The sequence below is a fragment of the Taudactylus pleione genome, unplaced genomic scaffold (assembly GCF_031769625.1).
Source record: "Taudactylus pleione unplaced genomic scaffold, aTauple2 ptg000326l, whole genome shotgun sequence".
NCBI classification, from domain to species: Eukaryota; Metazoa; Chordata; class Amphibia; order Anura; family Myobatrachidae; genus Taudactylus; species Taudactylus pleione.
The window spans coordinates 9,013,086-9,029,301 of record NW_028284727.1 but is presented as its reverse complement, the minus strand read 5'-3'; the positions used below and the strand labels follow the sequence as shown (position 1 = coordinate 9,029,301).

Genomic DNA, 16,216 nt, shown 5'->3' with positions numbered 1-16,216 from the left:
TGTGCTTTGTTCAGCACTTAATTCATCCTGACTGTGGCAGCCTTTACAATCAATCTACTGTAAAATCCTCACAGCTAGTTGCAGCTCTGGTCAAAGTGTGAATAACCACTAAAATGGCTCCAAATACCTCAAAACGTGTTGACTGGTCACTTGGATAGAGAGGCAAAGCCATGATGCTTTGTGAGGAAGGGTATACCTATGAAGAAACTGTGAAGAGGTTGGGCAGTGGGGCAAAGAAGTCAGGTGTAAGGAAACTCTGCATAAGGGTTGCAAGCAGTGGCTCAACAAAATCAGCCGCAAGAACTGGGAGAAAGCCCACGCTTACAAATCAAGATGAATGTAGAATCTGTCGCCTGGCCCTGCAGGACCGCCGAAGGTCTGCAAAAGCCATCAGTAACATAATGAAAACATCTGGTGTCCAAGTTTGTGACCGAACTGTACAAAAAAAACTTTGTGACAATGGTTTGCGAGATAGGATCCCAAGAAAGAACCCATATCTAATCCAGAATCAGAGGCAGAAATGTATAGATTGGGCTCTGGCACACAAGGAGTGGATAGAAGAAGACAGGGACAAGATTATTTGGAGCGACAAGACCAAAATCAGCATCTTTGGGAGTGATGGAGTGAAATTTGTTTGGCGTTGGCCTGGGAAAGATCATTTGCCTGAGTGCACCACGGCAACTATGAAGCACCCAGTGAGTGTGATGGTGTGGGGCAGCATGGCCAGCCATAGTGTGGGACGTTTGGCTGTCGTTGATGGCAATATTAATGCCAAAAAGTATCAAGAAGCAGTGCTGGAGGCAAAACTGTTGCCTACAATCAAGGATTTGTTCGAAGATGACCTCACGGAAGTGTATCTTTCAGCAGGATGGAGCGCCATGCCACACCGCCAACAGCTCCATGAAGTGGTTCGGTGATCACCAAATCACTGTCCTGCCTTGGCCAGGATATAGTCCAGATTTAAATCCGATAGAAAATCTTTGCTCAAGGCTTAAAGTGATGGTATCACAAAAAAATCCAAGTAACAAGAGAGAGCTGATTGAAGCCATAATCTAGGCCTGGTACCATGTGATTTCAACTGAATATCTGGGACGTCTGGTTCACTCGATGTCTCAATGAATTGAAGCTGTTCTTAAAAACAGAGGATATCCAACAAAATATTAATTTTGTGTATTCCTGAAATTGTTTATTTATTTTCCATAATAAAAGCATACCTGTAAAACTGTGGTTTTACTGAATTTTTCACTGGAAATTTGATAACTTAAAAATAAACAGTAATGATTATACTCACATATATTGGAATATAAATTATAAGTGATTATAATGTAAAAATAATGCCTAAATGCAAAATTTTCAAAATTTCCTAAAAGTGTCCAGAATTAATTCCACTAGTGTAGAGCCCATTTTCCTCACCAATCTTTATCAATGTATGTAATATTTAAGAGATTGATTTATTTATAAATTAATTTACTGAACAACAATCCCCTCTCAATTATAGTGCTATGGTGGAGATTTGTTGTCTAAAACAATAAAAACATAATGTATGTATCTGGGTTCAAGTAGTCACAAATAGCAAGGAACACTACTGATCATCTTTGTCCCTAGTTGACTCTTTCTGTATCAATGAAGGTCTGACATAGTCGCCATGGATTTTAATTAGAGCTGCTCTTTAAGATTTGTACTGCAATAGAGAAAGCCATGTACTGCCTAAAGTCACTAACATTCATTCCAGCTAAATTTGAGCTAGAGTCCTTTGTCCAAAACACTTCAGGTAACCTAAAATACTGTATATGGTTACCATTCTTCTCTTTTATTGGTTCTTTAGGTTTTTTCATTTGTGTCTCTGCAAAACAAATTATTAAAGATTGATTGACAGTTCATATTGACAATTTTGTACTAAAATAATTTCCTTTTAGATTAGCTAAAATATTATATTTCTCTATGTATTATTGGTTATGATGGTTCTTTATGTTTTTTGACTAGTGTCACTAAAAGGAAATTACTAGTGAATGAGGATCAGTCTACATTTTGAAAAAAAAGATATACTGTAAACCTTCAATTTCTCTATGTTTCATTTGCTAGGATAGCAAGAGTATGTCAAATCATTATAACATCACCTGTTTTACTCATCATGTCAATATAGATAATGGTTTCCTCTCTGCTCCCCTCCTCAACTATACTCTAACAATGCTTGTAACATTTAAGGTCTATCTGCTTTATTATGAAAGTTTAGTATATCCACATCTTTTGAAATGATTACATTTTGGATTGTTCCACATTTATTCTGTATGGCACAGTTCTGGACCACAGTCAGCTCTCTTTCAGCACATACTTCCAATGGGATATTCAAGAAGACCAGCCATCAAGTAATTTGGATAATTAATGTAGACATCAATACTGGTACTAAAATATCTGCCATGTTATCAAATATTAACCTCACAGGTTTATGTTATATGTCTTTAGCCATGTTCCCCTAAGTCTATTTCCACCATCAAGCTTCCACAATTTTTCCTCATATCCTCTAAATTATTATTCCTTCCCTTCCCAATTAAATTTCTCCTAAACTAAACTAATGGGCATAGACAACACTAATGGTAAGCTTGAAGGGACTATACATATATACTGTATATGGTTACCTTTCTTCTCTTTTACTGGCACTTCAGGTTTTTTCATTTGTGTCTCTGCAAGAAAATTGCTAAAGATTAAGTGACAGTACATATTGAAAATTTTCTACAAAAAATTTCATTTTAGATTAGCTAAAACATTCTATTTCTCTAACTATCTTTCATTCTTATGGATTTTTATATTTTTGACTAGTGTCGCTAATAGGAAATTGCAAGTGAATAAGTGGCAATCTACAATTTGTATAAAAGCTATACTGTAAATCAACAGTTTATGTAGGTAGTATTTGGTAAGATAGCTAGAATGTTTCCTATCATTGAATTATCATGATCACTTATTTTAATTAACATAACAATATGGTGAATGTTCTCCTCTCTGCTCGCTTCCTAAACTACCTTTTAGCAAAGTTTGAAATATTAATGTTTATTCTGCTTTATTAAGAAAGTGAAGTAATTCTGCATCCTTTAAATTTTTAGAATTTGGAATGTTCCACATTTATTCTGTTTATCACAGTCCGCCTTCAGCTCTCTTTTAGCACATATTCCCAATTAGATATCCAAAAAGATAGTTTGGACTTTAAATAAACACTGCCCATCCTTTGCTTAAGTTCCAAAACCTCATGTTAAAAAAGGTAATAAAGATATCAAATGTGGGCATCAATCCGTCTATTAATATATCTGTTATATTATTACATATTATTCTTACTGGACTATGGCCCTCATTCAGAGCCGCTCGCTATTTGCGGTCGTTCGTTCTAAAACAAGGGGTGGCTATTCAAATGAACCGTTCGCTAATTGCGGTCTGTTCATGCCTCTAAGTCTGAACGAGCGAGCAAAACTTGCGGTTGTAATTTTGAAAAATACGCCCCCTTGCCGCTTGCACCATACGTCATGTCCGCTATTTATTAGATTAATCGAGTACATCGAACAGCGTATGAACTGCTCGCTATTCTTGTGGCTGGTTTTTTCAACCGCTATTTTGCGAGCAGTTCTGAGTAACAAAAAAACAAGTGACGTGGTCAATGACGCTGCTGTATTAATTATGCACTCCCTTAAAACGCCCGTTTTGACCTTTAAGCACGCCTGTGTTCGAATTCCACACCCCCGTTTTCAAGCACATTCCCCTGTTACCACCCACATACGCCTCCTTCTGTTACTCAAAATAGCAGGCATTCGCTAAAAAGCGAACAAACGATTTTTGGTCGCACAGACTGGTTCGCGCATGCGTATTAAAATCCGTACGCATGCGCAGATGTGCGAACATCGGTCAGAGCGAACGAGCGGCCGCTTACGAGCGGCTCTGAATCAGGGCCTATCTCATAAATCTCTACCCATGTTAACCTTAATCTGCTTCCATAATCAGGCTTCCACACTTTTCTTCCAATCTCCCTAATAAACCGTTCCTCCTCAGTTGAATTTCCACTAAACCCCACACTAATGACAAGCCTGATGGGACTGTATATAGTGGATTTATAAGAATCTGCTCCATTACCACAGTATTAATTATTAACACATGTAGCACATTATCCATGTCGCCGATGATGTATATTATAAACTATCTATGCTTTTACATTTCTTTGGTTCTACAGATTCTTTTTCTTGTTTTTTCTCTGGTGTCTCTAAATATGAAAAATATTATTATATAGATAGTATAGCCTATTTAAAAAATATATTTTGATAAATTGTTAGTAAATTAATGATAACATCAGTTCATTCATAAATTTAGATATTAAATTATAAGATGAAAAACTATTATTAGCTTTTGTATACTACTGATTCCAAATGTAATCCTATTATGGCAAGAAAAGGCTATGAGTATTAGAAATCTTGTCCATGTATCACTTGTAGACAGTTATTAAATACTGAGGAGAAGTTAAGTGACTTTACAGTTTGTAGCCTCTATGATTAGGCAATAGCAACTCTGTCCATCTTATATTTAAGGCTACCTCTTTCAAGAAACTCTGATGCCTGGCTGTTTGGAAACATTATACTGATCAGTATAATTGTGTACAGGGCAATATTTTTCTCCTTTTTTGTCAGCATATGGAAAAAAACATTTGCAAATATTTAAATTTGTGTTCAGCATTTACATTTAACACAAGAATCTTCATGTTTAATTAATGTTTTAATCTTAGCAAAGTGTAGTGCATGTCTTCAGGAAGACCATAGGCCAAAACCCATGGTAACAGTTTTGTTCTTAAACTACATGTTGCATTATGCATCTGTGCAAACTTCCTCTTGACTCATAGCTTATTTTTTGTGTTAAGTGGAGAAAGAGATAGCTAAGCACACAAACATATCCTAAACTAAACTGCTCAAGCACCTGCGAACAGTGTCATGGTAGACCATGTTGATTTTTAACAAGAGGATACAATATAAAAGAGAGACTATATTGCAAAAGAGACTATATTGTAAAATATAAAAATTACATTAGAAGATGTGGTGACAGATTTGATTTAAGAAATCAATATATTTATCAAAAATCTTAACTTTATTCAGTTTTCCTGACATAAACTTTAAAATGCATGGTCATGCATATGGTTACCTTTCTTTGTTTTTTTTGGTTCTTCAAGTTTTTTCACTTGTTTGTCTAAAAGAAAAGTAAATAAGTAGGTTTCGATCATCAAGACATTTTAGTAAGCAGTTGTGCATATTTTTTTCTTAAGGCTAAATAAGATACTTTTTATGGTTACCTGTCTTCACTTCTGCTAGCTTCTCATGCTTTTTCACTAGTGTATCTAAAATATAACTAGCTAGTGAGTGATGGACTATCTGTCTTTTAGTATAAATGCAATGTGCCATAAGTTTAACTAAAAAATAATGGTGTAATGGCTACAATGTGTCATTACCTTGAATTATTACAAGCATATATGCTAATCAGCGTATCAATCAAAAAATGGGCCTTTTCCTAACCAATTTTTATCCAGGACTGAAACTTTGAAGAGGTTGTTTGATTTAAATTTGACATTTATTAAATAACAGTCTCCTCTCAATGAAAGTGCTATATCAATAGATTTGTTATATAAAACAATCACAAAATATAGAATTATGATATAACATACCTTTTGATAATTATTTTTCTTCGATGTCCAACCTCTTTTGTGAAAACCATATAACACAAAGAGTGAATCTGATTTTGTGATGGACTTGGTCCGATCCACGTAGATACAAAGGGCTCAAACCACATCCAAGGAAGCTTCACATGAAAGTCTGAAACTTAAAGGCCAGGACTACAATTTCCTAATTTATGTGAAAACACAAACTTCTGGAGGTAGCCCACCTTGGTACGAAGGTCAGCTCTATTTTGATGAAACACCAAATATGGAGAAAGACGTGACAATGCTGCCAAGTCCAAATCTCTGCGAGCCGAAGAGATGGCGAGAAGTTTATCAAAGGGTTCAAAGGGATGCCTCTCCAGTGCCCTGATAACCAAAGACAAATCCCATGGTGCCACCACTGGGAGAAATGCAGATTGCAGTCTAAGCACCACCTGAAAGAATGTTCTACCATCTGGCAGAAAGGCAATCCTACACTGGAACCAAACTGTCAAAGCTGAAACCTGGACTCTTAATGTAGCCAGGCAAAGACCTAAGTCTAATCCAGCCTGGAGAAAGCCAAGTACTCTTGATACCTTGACTATCTAATGGTCATATCTCCTGTTGCAACACCACAGAAAGAATGACTGCCAAATCCTGTGATAGATGCGAGCAGAAGCAGGCTTCCTTGCTCTCAGCATTGTCTGTATCAATGAAGAAGAAAACCTCTTGGCCTTTAAGATGGAAGACTCAAGAGCCAAGCAGTTAAAGCCAGCCAAGGTAAATCCTGGTATAGACAAGGACCCTGCATTAACAAGTCCTGCCACAGAGGCAGTGTAATTGGACTGTCTATGGATAGACATGTCAGATCCAAAATCCAATGTCTCCTGGGCCAGACAGGAGCTATTAGTATCATCCTGCCGCATTCTTGTTTGAATTTTCTGATGACCCTTGAGAGGAGGGAGATTGGAGGAAACAGGTATGCCAACCTGAAGTTCCATCTCACTGCCAGATTATCTACAAAGGCTGCTGAGGGGTCCCTTGTTCTGGACCCATACCTGGGGACTTTGTGGTTGTAACATGATGCCATGAGGTCTACATCTGGTATTCCCCACCTGTCCACCAGGATTTGATATACCTCCGATGAAGAGCCCATTCTCTGGCATGTATGTCCTGGCAACTTAGGAAGTCCACTTCCCAGGTAGAACCACTGGGATGAATATTGCCAATATCACTAGAATATGGCATTCTGCCCATAGCAGAATCCTTAGCACTTTTTCCATGGCTGCTGGACTTCATGTGCCTCCCTGATGGTTTATGTCGATCACTGCTGTTGCATTGTCGGACTGAACCTGGACAGGCCTGCCTTGTAGAAGGTCTTGTGCCAATATGAGTGCTTTGTGCACTGCCCAAAGCTAGAATATATTTATTGGCAGGTGAATTATTGGTTGTCTCCAGCCACCAGGCTAGGGAGATGTGAACCTCCGGCGAGATGTTCACCAACTGGATTTTTATCTGATGATACTGACCATCCCACTGGGCCAGGATCTACTGCTGCAAGGACCTGTAATGCAACTGGCCATAATCCCCCATGTCAAATGTGGCTACCATGGAGTCCAGCACCTACATCACCAAGTGCACTCATTCCTTGTTTGCAATGCAGTTTGTGCAAATGAGTCTGTAGTGTTACAATCTTGTCCTCTGGAAGAAGAATCCTCTGTCCCAGAGAGTCCAGCCATGCCTCTAAGTGCACCATCTGCTGAGTTGGAGAGAGTGACGACTTCTTCCAGTTGATTACCCAGCAGTGCTCTTGTAAACAAACAATGGTCATCTGTGGATGACATTGTAACCTCTCCTGAGATTGCGCTGATATCAGGAGGTCATCTAGATATGGCAGTATCCAGACTCCGTGTCATCTGACATGAGCCATCATGACTGCCATTATCTTTGTGAATACCCAAGGGGCTGTGGCAAGCTGATAGTGTTGCTGATCTACTGCCAACCTGAGAAAGGCCTGGTGAGATTATGTAATTAGAACATGCAAATATGCATCTTGTATGTCTAAGGAGACCATGAAGTCCCCATTGCCAACAATTGACCGTAGGGTTTCCATATGAAATTTGGCCACTTTGATAAATCTGTTGAGAGATTTTATATTCAATATAGAGTGGTGTGACCCCTTGGGTTTTTTAATTAAAAACACAAATGAATAGTAACCCCTTCCCTGTTGCGTCACAGAGACAGGGACTATAACACCTGATTCCAGGAGGGCCCCAATAGACTCCCAGTAGGCCGTGGCTATGACTGTGTCTGTAGGAAGGGTTGTGCCAACAAACCTTTGAGGGGGATGCCTGAGGAACATGATGGCATAACCCTGAGAGACAAGCTCACCTACCCAGGCATTTGTAGTGGTCTGATGCCAGGCCTGAGGAAACTGCAAGAGTTGTTCCAGAACCCTGACATCCTCCAGGGGGCAACCCACCCCATCAGACAGTGAACTTGCCATCTGGCTTGGCAGGATGGCATTTGGCTGACCAAATGCCTTTGTGCTGTGTCCTCTTGCCAGTTTGTTTGGCCAAGGACTGCTTCTTTGTCCTACCTTGTAGATGAAAAGACCAATAAGGCTGCCTCTTAGAGGTAGATGTGGATGGCAATTCCACTGACCTTGGCAATGCCAAGGAAGTCATTATGTCATTGAAACCTGGACCAACAGTACCTTCCCTGTAAATGGGCAATGATTCTAGAGCCTTCTTGGACCCTGCATCTGCCTTCCAAGTTTTAAGCCAATGGGACCTATGAGCTACCACCAAGTTGGCTGAAATCCTAGATGCTAGGACTCCTGCGTCAATCCCTGCCACCACTATATACATAGTTGCTTATTGCAACTGACCAAGAAGAGACCACTGTTCTCTATATAAGTCAACCATAGATGTCTCTAGTGCCTTAATCCACTCCTCCATAGCTATCCAAGCTATAGCTATAGCTGGCCTGGTAACAGCTCCCAATAATGAAAAAAATTGATTTTAAATGATTGTCAATCTTTCCATGATTAAACTCTGTTAAAGAGGATGCTGCCAGGATGAGCAATGTAGCGCTTTTGATCAGCCTTGTCACATGTGCATCTATTGTTGGTGGAATCTCCCATTTATTAAATGCCCCTGGTGCAAATAAATATTGAGAGGACAAATTCTTAGTGGCCTGAAAATGCTTATTAGGAGTCTCCCAAACTTCAGCCATAATATTTGTCAGTTGCCCAGACCAAGGAAAATAATCTTTAGACACAGACTGATGCCTAAATCTGGCTCCTCATCCGTCAGAGCAACTTCCTCTATCTCCGTTATGTTGAGACCAGTTCTAACCCCTCTAACCAGAGAGGTAACATCCACAACTTGATAATCTTCTATTTCATAGACAGATTCAGCGCTCTGAGTTTCAGAGTCTGATGAGGTAGTTGAGTCAATATGTGACACCTGACAAGACCTTTTCATCAGCTTCTTTATCCTCACTGGCTTCTCCACCTGCGGAGAGACTGAGGATGGCAATGTACTCTGACTAGAGTGAGCGACCAAGTAATCCCAACAGGGATTCATTGGAGCCATATATACAGGATGGTGCATAGGCTGTGGGTACTCTACAGCCTGAGGTTCTGCCTGTGGTACCATGGTGGGAGCTTGCACCTTCTTGGCTTTGCCTATCAAATAGGACAAAATTTGAGGTATAACAGCCATCGTCTGTGGCTCTATTGTTGGTACAGATGTATTAGATATATCCTGTAATAATCTACATCTACTACATAATCCATTCACATCTTGATTAGACAGGCTTGTAGAACAGAATTTACAAGATATATCAACTGATAAGCTTTCCATCTGCTCATTACCTTTAACCATGATATTATATCAGTGGTATAAGGTACACAGTATACATGCATAAAAGTGGCTTTGTGTTAAGGACCCCCCCCACACCGTCAGATGGATGAGGAGAAAAACAGTGATAGCTTGAAAATGACAGGTAGTGTACAAGCAGCAGTACCTAGCATACAGTCACATACAATGCATGAATATGCATGATTACAACAGCAATCTGAACTCTGGTCAACTAGCCAGCCCCAGAGGGGTGATGTTAGGATATAGAGCACACTATATTCCAAACCTAACAGAGAGGGATATACTGCTGGAGACAAACCAGCCTCTGAGAACACCACTGCAGCACTGCCAAACACTCAACTTCACATGTCTCACCCTAAGGCTGTCACTTTATACCAGACACTGGAGTTACAAACTGGAAGTCTGCCGGGATGCATCTGGGGGAGGAGCAGTTAGGGGAGTGCCATCTCCCCTAGGCTGTGATTTTTAATGGCTGGGTATTCTGCACTACAAGATGGCAGGATACAACCTAGTACACTCTAGTGCATCCTACCACCCATCCCCGGCAACAGACAATATGATCCTGGTTGCCTAGTGAGGATCATCCTGCACACACAGCCCTCCATGAAAAGGAAAGGGACTGCAAAGCACACTTACCAGCATCTCCATTCCCCGACTGTTGTCAGAGGCCACTACATAGCCCCATTGAGGCCCACTGAAAACCCAGTGGCACAAGGCAGATACTGGTGTTGTCAGTGTCAGCAGAGGTAGTAGAAGCCTCAGTGCAGGTGTCTTTTATGGTGCCTAGCACAGCTACACTCTGTATCATTAAAATAAAAAGGCTTGAGATTGCCTGAGCAGTCAAACCTGTTAAAGAGGTGCACTTCCCACACACCAAACGAAACAACTGAATGCCTGTGGCTGGGGGCAGTGATAATAGGGAGAGGGACCAGTGTATGCTGGGAGCTCCAACGCTTTGCTGCTTGGTGCATTGGATATTATCCAACTATATAGCCAAGTTATTTCTTGTGGACCCTATGGAAAACTATGGATCATCTTTCTCCTTATATTTAACTTTCTATAGAAAAGGTCTGACATAGTCACCATGGCTTTTAGTTAGAGCTACTCTTTTAGATTAGTGCTGCAAGAGAGAAATTTATGTACTGACCAAAGTCACTAACATTTGTTCCAGCTCATGTTGAGTTAGAGCCATATGTCCTTAAACACTTTAGGTAACTTAAAATACTGTATATGGTTACCTTTCTTCTCTTTTACTGGTTCTTCAGGTTTTTTCACTTGTGCCTCTGCAAAAGAAATTGCTCAAGATTAATTTACAGTACATTTTAAACATTTTCTACAAAAAGATTTCCTTTTAGGTTAGCTAAAACTTTCTATTTCTCTAACTACCTTTGATTGTGATGGATCTTTATATTTTTGACTAAGGTAACCAATGGGAAATATTAGGGAATATGTGGCAATCTACATTTTGTATGAAAGTTATGCTATAAATCAACAGTTTACTTCAGAAGTATTTGGTAGAATAGCAAGAATGTTTCATATCATTAAATTATCACCATCATGTATTTAACTATAAATTATGGAGAATGTTCCCCTCTCTACTTGTCTCCTGAACTACTTTCTAGAAAAGCTTGAAACATAAATGTTTTTTCTGCTTAATCAGAAAACTTACTAAATCCACATCCTTTAAATATTTAGAATTTTGGACTGATCCACATTTATTCTGTTCAGAACAGTTCTGGACCACCATCATCTCTCTTTTATCACATATTTCTAATTAAATATCCATTAATATACTATAACAGCCATCTTGTAATTTCGACTCTAAACAAGCACTGCACATCCTTCGATTAATCACCAAAAACTCAGGTCAAAATAGGTAATAAAGATATCAAATGTAGGCATTAACCAATTAATATATCTGTCATGTAATTACTGTACATATTATTCCTACTTGACTATCTCATATTCCTCTATCCATGCTCCCCTTAATCTGCTTCCATAATCAAGCTTCCACACTTCTCTTCATATCCTACTAAATGACTAAACCTTTCCTTCTTAGTTGAAAATCTGCTAAACCCCTTTAATTGGCATGCCCAACACTAATGGCAAGCCTGAAGGGGTTATATATTTAGTGGATTTGTACATATCTGCTGCGTTATCACAGTGTTCATCAATAATACATGTAACACATTATCCATGTCGCCAATGATGAATTTTATAAATTATCTATGTTTTTACCTTTCTTTGGTTCTACAGATTCTTTTTCCTGTTTTTTCTCTGGTGTCTCTAAATATGAAAAATATTATTATATAGCTAGTATAGCCTATTTTAAGAAATCATTTTGATAAATTGTTAGGAAATGAATGATAACATCAGTTCAATCATATATTTAGATATTAAATTAGAAGACAAAAAACTATCATAAGCTTTTGTATATTACTGATTCCAAATGTAATCCTATTATGACAAGACAAGACTATGAGTATTAGACATCTTGTGTATGTATTTCTTGTAGACAGTTATTAGATACTGAGGGGAAGTATAGTTACTTTACAGTTTGTAGCCCCTATGATTAAGCAATAGCAACTCTGTCCATCTTACATATGAGGCTACCTCTTACAAGAAACTCTGATGCCTGGCTGTTTGGAGATATTCTACTTGTCAATCGAATTGTACTGGACAATAGCTTTTCTCTTTTTTTGTCAGCATTTTGAGAAAACATGTGCAAATATGCAAATTTGTGTTCATCATTTTACATTTAACACAAATATCTTCATGTTTAATTAATGTTTTAATCTTAGAAAATTCAGATGACACGCAAGTGCAGTGCATGTCTTGAGAAAAACCATAGGCCAAAACCCATGGTAATAGTTTTGTCCTTAAATAACATATTGCATTAGGCATCTGTGCGAACTTCATCTTAACTCATAGCTTATTCGATGTGTGAAGTGGAGAAAGTCTACTCAGGAGATAGCATAGCACACAAACGTATGCTAAACTAAACTGTTCAAGCACCTGCAAACAGTGTCATGGAAGATCATGCTGATTTTTAACAAGGTTCTACAATATAAAAAAGAGACTATATTGCAAAAGAGATTATATAGTAAAATATAAAAATTACATTAGAAGATATGGTGACAGTTTTGATTTATTAAATCAATATATTTATCATAAATCTTAACTTTATTCAGTTTTTCAGTCATACACATTAAAATGCATGGTCATGCATATGGTTACCTTTCTTTGGTTTTGTTGGTTCTTCAAGTTTTTTCACTTGTTTTTCTAAAAAAAAAGTAAATTAGTGGGTCTCGATCGTCATGACATTTTAGTAAGCAGTTCTGAATCACTTTTTCTTAAGGCTAAATAAGATACTTTTTATGGTTACCTGTCTCCAGTTCTGCTGGCTCTTCATGTTTTTTCACTAGTGTATCTAAAAAAGCAAAAGCCAGTGAGTGATGGACTATCTATCTTTTAGTAAAAATGCAATGTGCCATGAGTTAAGCAAAAAAATAAGTGATGTAATTGCTACAATTTATCATTACATTGAATTATTACAAGCATATATCCTAATAAATGCATCAATCAAAAAATGGTCCTTTTCATAACCTATCTGTGCTCAGGGCTGTAACTTTGAAGAGGTTGTTTGATATTAATTTGACATTTATAAAACAACAGTCCCTTCTCAATTAAAGTGTTATATCGTTAGATTTGTTATTTAAAACAATCACAAGAAAATATCTTTATTAATGTCCAAGTGGCTACAAATTGCAAGGAAAACTACGGATCATATTTGTCCTTATATAACTTTCTGTAGAAAAGAAGGTCTGACATACAAATGCGCCCAGTTACATTGTAAACGTGTGCGTTCATCATGCCATGCACTTTACCCGTGCTGCCATATGCTATGGTACGCTATGGTGTGCACTGCAATTGTACCATTCATTTCTATGGAGGCTCGGTTGCGTATGCAGTGCACGTACCCAATCATGAACGTGCTACTCATGCTATGGGAGGCGCGATTTGCAGCGCCATCGGCAAAACTATAGCTGGGCATTTCTGTAGTCACCATGGCTTTTAGTTAGAGCTACTCTTTTAGATTAGTGCTGCAAATGAGAAGTTTATGTACTGACCAAAGTCACTAACATTTGTACCAGCTCATGTTGAGTTAGAGCCATATGTCCTTAAACACGTTAGGTGACTTAAAATACTGTATATGGTTACCTTTCTTCACTTTTACTGGTTCTTCAGGTTTTTTCACATGTGCCTCTGCAAAAGAAATTGCTCAAGATTAATTTACAGTACATTTTAAACATTTTCTACAAAAAGATTTCATTTTAGGGTTAGGTAAAACTTTCTATTTCTCTAACTACCTTTGATTGTGATGGATCTTTATATTTTTGACTAAGGTAACCAATGGGAAATATTAGGGAATATGTGGCAATCTACATTTTGAATGAAAGTTATGCTATAAATCTACAGTTTACTTCAGAAGTATTTAGTAGAATAGCAAGAATGTTTCATATCATTAAATTATCACATCAAGTATTTAACTATAAAATATGGAGAATGTTCCCCTCTCTACTTGCCTCCTGAACTACTTTCTAGCAAAGCTTGAAACATAAATGGTTTTTCTGCTTAATGAGAAAAGTTACTAATTCCATATCCTTTAAATATTTTAAATTTTGGACTGATCCACATATATTCTGTTCAGAACAGTTCTGGACCACCATCATCTCTCTTTTATCACATATTTCTAATTAAATATCCATTAATATACTATAACAGCCATCTTGCAATTTCGACTCTAAACAAGCACTGCACATCCTTCGATTAATCACCAAAAACTCAGGTCAAAATAGGTAATAAAGATATCAAATGTAGGCATTAACCAAGCTGTTAATATATCTGTCATGTAATTACTGTACATATTATTCCTACTTGACTATCTCATATGCCTCTATCCATGCTCCCCTTAATCTGCTTCCATAATCAAGCTTCCACACTTCTCTTCATATCCTACTAAATGACTAAACCTTTCCTCCTTAGTTGAAAATCTGCTAAACACCTTTAATTGGCATGCCCCACACTAATGGCAATCCTGAAGGGGTTATATATTTAGTGGATTTGTACATATCTCCTGCATTATCACAGTGTTCATCATTAACACATGTAACACATTATCCATGTCGCCGATGATGAATTTTATAAATTATCTATGTTTTTACCTTTCTTTGGTTGTACAGATTCTTTTTCTTGTTTTTTCTCTGGTGTCTCCAAATCTGAAAAATATTATTATATAGCTAGTATAGCCTATTTTAAGAAATCATTTTGATAAATTGATAGGAAATGAATGATAACATCAGTTCAATCATATTTTAGATATTAAATTAGAAGACAAAAAACTATCATAAGCTTTTGTATATTACTGATTCCAAATCTAATCCTATTATGACAAGACAAGACTATGAGTTTTAGACATCTTGTGTATGTATTTCATGTTGACAGTTATTAGATACTGAGGGGAAGTATAGTTACTTTACAGTTTGAAGCCCCTATGATTAAGCAATAGCAGCTCTGTCCATCTTACATGTGAGGCTACCTCTTTCAAGAAACTCTGATGCCTGGCTGTTTGGAGATATTCTACTTGTCAATCGAATTGTACTGGACTATAGCTTTTCTATTTTTTTGTCAGTATATTGAGAAAACATGTGCAAATATGCAAATTTTTGTTCATCTTTTTACATTTAACACAAATATCTTCATGTTTAATTAATGTTTTAATCTTAGCAAATTCAGATGGCATGCAAGTGTAGTGCATGTCTTGAGGAAAAACCATAGGCCAAAACCCATGGTAATAGTTTTGTCCTTAAATAACATATTGCATTAGGCATCTGTGCGAACTTCATCTTAACTCATAGCTTATTCGATGTGTGAAGTGGAGAAAGTCTACTCAGGAGATAGCATAGCACACAAGCGTATGCTAAACTAAACTACTTAAGCGCCAGCAAACAGTGTCATGGAAGATCATGCTGATTTTTAACAAGGGGCTACAATATAAAAAAGAGACTATATTGCAAAAGAGATTATACAGTAATATATAAAAATTACATTAGAAGATGTGGTGACAGTTTTGATTTATTAATTCAATATATTTATTCTAAATCTTAACTTTATTCAGTTTTTCTGTCATAAACATTAAAATGCATGGTCATGCATATGGTTACCTTTCTTTGGTTTTGTTGGTTCTTCAAGTTTTTTCACTTGTTTTTCTAAAAAAAAAAAGGAAATCAGTGGGTCTCGATCGTCATGACATTTTAGTAAGCAGTTCTGAATCACTTTTTCTAAAGGCTAAATAAGATACATTTTAGGGTTACCTGTCTTCAGTTCTGCTGGCTCTTCATGTTTTTTCACTAGTGTATCTAAAAAAGAAATAGCCAGTGAGTGATGGACTATCTGTCTTTTAGTATAAATGCAATGTGCCATGAGTTTAGCTAAAATATAACTGGTGTAATGGCTACAATGTGTCATTACCTTGAATTATTACAAGCATATATTCTAATCAGTTTATCAATCAAAAAATGGGCCTTTTCCAATCCTATCTGTGCTCAGGACTGTAACTTTGAAGAGGTTGTTTGATATTAATTAGACATTTACTAAACAATAGTCTCCTCTC

At 37.3% G+C, this 16,216-nt stretch overlaps 1 protein-coding gene across 1 annotated transcript in view; it reads right to left on the bottom strand.

The window, feature by feature from the left end:
- LOC148509480 (uncharacterized) overlaps window positions 1-15,808 on the bottom strand; it is a 123,333-nt gene extending 107,525 nt beyond the window's left edge. The window contains exons 1-10 of the mRNA XM_088443113.1: window positions 15,768-15,808; window positions 14,769-14,822; window positions 13,765-13,809; window positions 12,929-12,973; window positions 12,781-12,825; window positions 11,782-11,829; window positions 10,782-10,826; window positions 5,167-5,211; window positions 2,637-2,681; window positions 1,799-1,843 (exon numbers count right to left, since the gene is read on the bottom strand). Of these exons, the coding sequence (XP_088299239.1) occupies window positions 1,799-1,843; window positions 2,637-2,673 (82 nt within the window). The 5' untranslated portion in view covers window positions 2,674-2,681; window positions 5,167-5,211; window positions 10,782-10,826; ... (4 more) ...; window positions 14,769-14,822; window positions 15,768-15,808. The remainder of the gene's footprint in view (window positions 1-1,798; window positions 1,844-2,636; window positions 2,682-5,166; window positions 5,212-10,781; window positions 10,827-11,781; window positions 11,830-12,780; window positions 12,826-12,928; window positions 12,974-13,764; window positions 13,810-14,768; window positions 14,823-15,767) is intronic.
- Between the last annotated feature and the right edge of the window lie 408 nt (window positions 15,809-16,216).